This window comes from Corvus kubaryi, unplaced genomic scaffold (assembly GCF_017639235.1).
Source record: "Corvus kubaryi isolate FWS band 111438036 unplaced genomic scaffold, C.kubaryi_AGA036_p1.0 37272, whole genome shotgun sequence".
Lineage (NCBI taxonomy): Eukaryota > Metazoa > Chordata > Aves > Passeriformes > Corvidae > Corvus > Corvus kubaryi.
The window spans coordinates 3,191,983-3,198,496 of NW_024581084.1; the positions used below are offsets into that span (position 1 = coordinate 3,191,983).

Genomic DNA, 6,514 nt, shown 5'->3' on the forward strand with positions numbered 1-6,514 from the left:
GTCCCCGATCCCGCTCGGCCCGACGGCGAGGGGTCGCGGCTGTGGCGGCGGCACGGCCCCCGCCCGCCGCCAAGATGGCCGAGCGCCAGCACCACAATGCAGCCACCTTGCCGGGCGGGCGGAGCAGGAGGCTGCGGCACGGAACCAGCTGCTGGCGTGGGGGGGGACTCTCCCCAGAACGGCCGCGCTGGGCCACGGGAGAGCGGTCCGCAGCAACAGGGCGCGGCGACGGCGGGGCCGGGGAGCAGAACCTTTCGGTCCTGGGGACCGAGCCCGCAGGGCCCAGCCGAGCCCGCGGACCCTCATCGCCCACCCGGCGAGGAGGGCAAGATGGAGCCTCCCCGGCGCACCCGCGGGGAGCAGCGGCCCGCGGAGCCTGGAGCAGAAGCTGCCGCTCTCCTGACCGCGCCGCACCCGCTGTCCCGCCGATACCTGCACAGGTGCGGATGGCTTCGTGTAAGTAGGACTCTGTCGTCAGCTCAGCGCGGGGTCGGGATGCTGCGGGGCGGGCGCTCCGGGTGGACGCTGCGGCGACCAGTGCCGAGCTGCGCACGACCGATACTCCGCTCTCTCCTCACTACCTCCCTCTAGCTCCCACCGCTATTTAAGCAGTCGCCACCTCCGGCGGCCACGCCACATGGGCTGACAGTTTGCTCCTCGCCGCAGTCCAATGAGAGCCGGGGCAGGGCCGCCCCGTGTCGGACCCGGGGTGATGCCAATCCCTACCCGCCGGAGCCGCTCCACGGGAGGAGGGGACTCTGGCTAGGCCGGGGCGGACACAGGCGGGCCCCCGTGCCCGCGGCACTGGGCCAAGCTCTCGCGCCCCGCTCCGCCCCGTACTGGAGGCCGTGGAAGGCCGGGAGCGCCTGGCTTTGGGCTGGCCGGGCCGGGGACGAGGCAGCGCCGAACCCCGGGGGCGCGGACCTTTTCGTGTCCCTCTCCCACCTCCCCGCGGGTAGGTATACTGTGGAGGGTACGGCCGCGTCGCGCCGGCACCGTGGCTCGGCGATTGACGCGGAGGATCGGCGGGCGCCGGTCCAAGCGCGGTCGGATGGCGCAGGGCCCGCGCGCGCCCGCGGCGCACAAAGGGAAGGGACGCGGGGCCGAACGCGCAATCCCGGGACGGCACCCAATACGGAGGCGGGGACACGTGGGCGGAGGCGCGGCCCTGCCAATCGCGGGGCCCGCGCGGTGTTGCTAAGCGATAAGGCGATGTGGTGATGGCTGAGGGGTGGCTGGGCCGCCGGCTGAGCGAGCAGCGCCCGTCCTCGCTCTGCCGGCGGCGGCGGTCGTTCACCCCGGCGGAGCGCGGTCCCGGGGTTACCACAGGGCAGCAGGCACGCCGGCCAGGAATGCGCTGCCCCGTGCCCAGGCCCGTCGCGCCGCCCTGACTGGCTGCAGCAGAGCGAGTCCGGAGGCGGGGGGCGGGCGCCAGAGATTCCCTCCCCGCCGTGCCCCTCGTACGCCTCCCTTCCCACCGACGGAACGGGGCGGATCGCTCTGCGTGTGGGCACCTTTCGTCCACTTTCCCTGTAACTTGCACTCCTTCGGTTAAACCCGAACAGTGGCGAATTTGAATTTTCTTCTGTATTGCCTACGACTGCCACTCCAAAACAAAAAAGCCTTTCGGTCGACAAATATGGGCTTGAACACGGGGATACAAGAAAGTCCCTCCCCCGCCTTGTCTCTCGTCCGTGACTTGAACTGGCTCTGGGCAGAGGCCCCGCTCCCGGTAGCGCTTGCACTGCCACTTCGCAATACCGCTCCATTTAGACCTTCTCGGGGCAGACCTTTTGCTTTTATCTATATATTCCTCAACAGGTTTTTAACCCTTAGGTAAGAACAACAATAAATAATGTCCTCTTTTACCTTTTCAGTACTCTGTGATCTGCCTGGATTCTCTTCTTCATAGGCATTCCTTTCTTTGTACAATTCAATAGTATCCACAGTAGTACCTTGCTGCCACTCTTCTCATCTGGTTCTTAAGAATCAATGCCCAATTTGTTAAATATTTGGTCATAAGAGAAAATATACGAGAATTTTCCTGCTATATTTAGTACACCTGTATTTAGCACAACCTCCCCGTGCAGGATCCAAGCAATATGCTAACGTTACTTATTATTATGCATATTTTGTTAATTTTCATACTTACTCGCTATGTTCTTAGAACTACTCTGAAACAAATGTACTGAACTACTTTTTTTTTTCTGCCACAAGTAAAATAAAGTGAAACAACCCAGCTATCATCTTTCCTTACCTACAGTTGACTTAAGGAAACCTGTTTCTCAGGGAAACTGAATAAATTAAAGCTGCATTACTGGCAAGAGGTCTGCATGAACAGGCATGCCAGGTGACATGGGAGGGGAGTAAGTGGGACACCACACCAAACAACCACAAAAAAAAGAGAAAAAAAAAAAAACCAGAAAACCCTCAAACAAGCAAACAAACAAACAAAAAAAGCCATGAAAACCTGCATACAAACCTACACAGAAGCATTTCTGAAATCTACAGCCCATCACTTTACACCCACGGTGTAAGGAATAAAGAGAAATGTTTTCCAGGTTCAGATGCAGTATTACAAAGATCATGGAACAAACTGCTCTTCTACACTGCTTTTGACATGTGCACAGAATCTCATACCACCGAACCATTGTGCATCTCCATAGGTCAATATTAAACATGGAAACAACAAATTTTTTTTCAGGATGATCTATGGCTATTATAAAAATTGGAATTTACACATTGAGTTCTAGAAATAACCAGAGTGCTTTAACTGGTGTGATCTGGGCCAAAATTCCTGTAGTTGTTAGAAACCACTATGCTTTGTGCTACAGAAAGAGCTCATTCAGGGCCTGGTTCAAGGGAGTGCATCATGTTGTCCTGGCTCATGAACAATGTTGAATCAAATGACAGGATTTTCAAGTAATGAAAAGATTTAGAAAGAAGCTCACAAGGTCTCTCAGACCTTATATTGGCTTAGTAACATCTCATGAAATTTCTTGCAGATTTAGCATCCGATTATAATATCACTGTACCTTTGCACTAAAGCAAAACATTTTCAGCAGGTAGTAAAAAATAATTATTCATATTCTCAAACGGATTACCACCACATTATCAGGTGCTGAAGAGAGCACCTCTTTGCAAAGTGTATCAGGAAAGCATTTCTATAATAAAATGCTCCAGGAAAAAAAGACGCTCATGGGTAAGTAGCTCTCTTCCTTCGTTTATCCTTTTTAGATTTTATATGTTTAGCAGTAACTGAGAAGTATTATTCACTACAGTGAATACCACTTGCAGAATCACAGAATCTCTTAGATTGGAAGGTACCTCTTGAGATCACCTAGTCCAAGCCCTCAACTGAAGGGTCAGCTGGAACAGGCTGGCCAGGCCCACGTCCATTTGGGTTTTGAGTATCTCCATAGACAGACTCCATAACTCATCTGGGCAATCTCTTCCAGTGCTTGACCATCCCCACAATAAAAAGTTTTTTCTTGAATTTTTCACGTGCATTTCCTTTACTTACAGGAAAGTTCATCTCTGTACTATCCCAGGACAGCTCAGCATTACTGGAAATGCTACAAAAATACACTGATTACTTGTTTTAGTGTCCTAGCATGTTCATTACTACATAGCTATATCCTTTTTTACATCACAACTTGTTCAAGTTTTCTTTTAGTTTCATCTGTTTTAAGACTTACTTCTTACAATGCATCTGTATGATTCTGAGTATATGATTCTAAGCCATTAGCAGTGTTTCTCACTGCTTTAAAGTCCATACAATCTCTTGTCAAGGGAAAATACAATCACTGGTGTGACAGTAGAAATTTAATTTTATACTCTTTCATGCTCTCAACAAGTGGAAAGAGCTACAGAAGATGAGAAATAATACAGACTCAGATGTAATCTTTTTAAACCCCTTTCTTTCAAGTAGAGAGAAGGCTGCACAGGATTAACGGTTGCATTGTTAATTAGAAGAAGACAGATTGAGGCATCCCACTTCTAAACTTAAATCACATCTACAGTTTCTCCACAAAATATCTGCTAAAGTCCTGCAAGCCCTGCCTGAAGGCACAAGGCTTTACCTATGTGTTAAGTGGGCATTTCTAAATCCATTATGCAAGAAAATCTTAACATATATAATTAAAATAAATCAGTATTAACAGTGAAGACTGTAATCTCATAACATACACAGATTAACCCTTTATTTTAGGCTTCACTGTATGAAACGGGGTATTTGTTCTCTTTTCTGGCTGCAAATATCTTGACATACAAAACTGAGCCTGATAATTAGATCAGATATAGAGACGTCAAAGTAAGTTGATAGCAAGTGTGAACCTGCAACATGCTGCCAACATAGAAATCAGTCTTTAATATTATAATTGCGGATTTTTGCCATGCTACAAGAGATTTTTGGTTTTAATAGATGAGCACAAGATAAACTCCTGGGTTTTAACTTCTGCTGAACTTCCAGCCTTGTTCCTCTGACTGTCAAATCTTCAGCTGACATTTCAAATTTATCCTTGGCTTTGACATTTTGCTGAGATTCTTCAGATTGCTGAGTTGAATGTACAACTTCAAACTCCACTGCTCAAAAAACAGACAGAAAAATACTTTGTAGTTATGTTTGTATTCAATTATGAGATTGCATAGTTGAAGAGAGCTGGTTTACTCTTTTCCACTAAATATACTGCTGCCATAGTGCCACATTGTCAAAATCTTATATTACCAGGACCATTTCTGTACATAGGAGACCCAGAACAGTCCATTAAGGCTTGCCATACTGATGGTATAACACAGCATCTTTTGCTCATTCCTCGCTTCATCTGTACATGTTTATTCTCCATTAGCATCAGACTGCTTAAGAGAGGAAGACAGCTGGAAGGTCAGTGTAACGGTTCAAGTCAAGCACTACCTATCTGTTCAGCTGTTTTAAAACATCACATTTTACAAGTTTACCCTTCTCTCAATTGTGAGAAAATGTGTTTGGATATGCATGATATAAAAGGCTCAGAGGTAACTCTGTTGGCTTGACAAAGCTGCAGTACTACCATTATCTTTTGGGTCTTTTTTCAATCTTCTCTCACTTAGAAACGCATTTAGTATGTACATCTTTGGTTTTGTTGTCTAAAATATCTATCTTTCCAGAAAGGACTAACTCAAAAAGAAACATCTTTGTTGGGAAGTAGTGGGACTGGTCCTAATACTAGTCAGAGTCCACCCTGCAGTTCTCACATAATTCTCCAAAAACTATTGTCTCCAACTAACTGAACTTCAGTCTTATCACAGGTTTCTTTAGGTAAGATAAGTGGAACTGGTCAATCACATTATTCACTGTAAACGATAGGTAATATTTACAGATGTTTGGCTCCAGCCACTTAATCCTTATTTTTCAAGGCATTGAGACTTTAACTTCAGCTTTTCTATGGAGAGCCAAAATGGACAGCAGAAGTAGTCATAATAAACTTGCAATAACACACGCTACAGTATTCTGTACTAGTTTAATTTTGTAAGCATCATAGGCTGCAGTCCCAGATACTACTCAATCACAGCAAGAATAAAAGGTGTACCAGTCGACAAAGATCAGTTACTAGCAGGAGAAGGTAAATTTTCGAAGTCAACTGAACATGGTAGAAAGTCTAAACAAAATTCTACATCAAAGGAAATACAACGTGTTCCTGAATTATGGAATGAATTGATCGATTGAAGATTTATAGCTCTATGCAAAGTATGACACTGTGGCTAGTGTCAAAACACGACACTTTTCAAAATAATTTTTATACAGAGGCTTAGCTTGAACCAGCTGTTCACTCGTGTGTGTGATCTCTGCACTGAAGCAGTTTGGTGGCATTTGTTATCACAGGTGACAAAAGTTCAGTGGACTCTTTGAGCTGTGGATGCGAAATCCTGTTGTCCAGCTTGCCACCTAGTGGCTTCCTACAGGTGTAGAAGGTATGGAAGAGGATGCTTGAGCCCATGAAGATCGTTGGGTGTATTTTCCTGCCTGGGAAATGGACTTTAAAGTACCTCTACCACATCTGGCAGATAAGAAAGCAGAATTTCACAACATCAACCATTTAGAAAAGTGCAGGCAGCAGTGTCTGGAAGGTATTGCTTCAAAGATTACTTTCTTGAACAGGAACAGCAGCAGAATGATAACAGGAATGAGCAGATCCACAGATAGCACACAACTAACTCTGCTTACAGTCTGTTTTTTTTTAATACTCGCTCAGTTTTCAAGGGCCTTCTGTATTCACCCAAGGGGATGACTTTCAGAAATTAACGTGGGAGGCCCTAATTCTGTAAATCCAAAGGCAAAGTAACCAAGGACCAGTGCATCACATGCATCCCTTCCTGTGAAGACTTCTGTATGCTTCTCTCCTGTCATTAGTAGAGAAACTATAGTTGTAACTAGTAAAGGCTACTTAGTTAGGTGTTTGGAACAACACCACAGAACACAAGCATTCTATATGGCTACTTTTAAGTTTTGGACCATCAAAAATGTGTGCTAACAGAA

At 46.8% G+C, this 6,514-nt stretch overlaps 2 protein-coding genes across 7 annotated transcripts in view; both read right to left on the minus strand.

Moving 5' to 3' along the window:
* FASN (fatty acid synthase) overlaps positions 1-574 on the minus strand; it is a 42,392-nt gene extending 41,818 nt beyond the window's left edge. The window contains exon 1 of the mRNA XM_042025671.1: positions 433-574. The gene's annotated coding sequence lies outside the window, so the exon portion shown is untranslated. The remainder of the gene's footprint in view (positions 1-432) is intronic.
* A 1,296-nt stretch (positions 575-1,870) lies between these two features.
* Positions 1,871-6,514, minus strand: part of CCDC57 (coiled-coil domain containing 57) — a 43,661-nt gene continuing 39,017 nt past the window's right edge. For 3 of the 6 annotated variants that reach the window (XM_042025673.1, XM_042025672.1, XM_042025674.1), the window contains one exon: positions 1,871-4,584. In XM_042025673.1, the coding sequence (XP_041881607.1) occupies positions 4,361-4,584 (224 nt within the window). In that variant the 3' untranslated portion in view covers positions 1,871-4,360. The remainder of the gene's footprint in view (positions 4,585-6,514) is intronic. The other 3 variants (XM_042025679.1, XM_042025676.1, XM_042025675.1) reach the window with 1 other exon arrangement.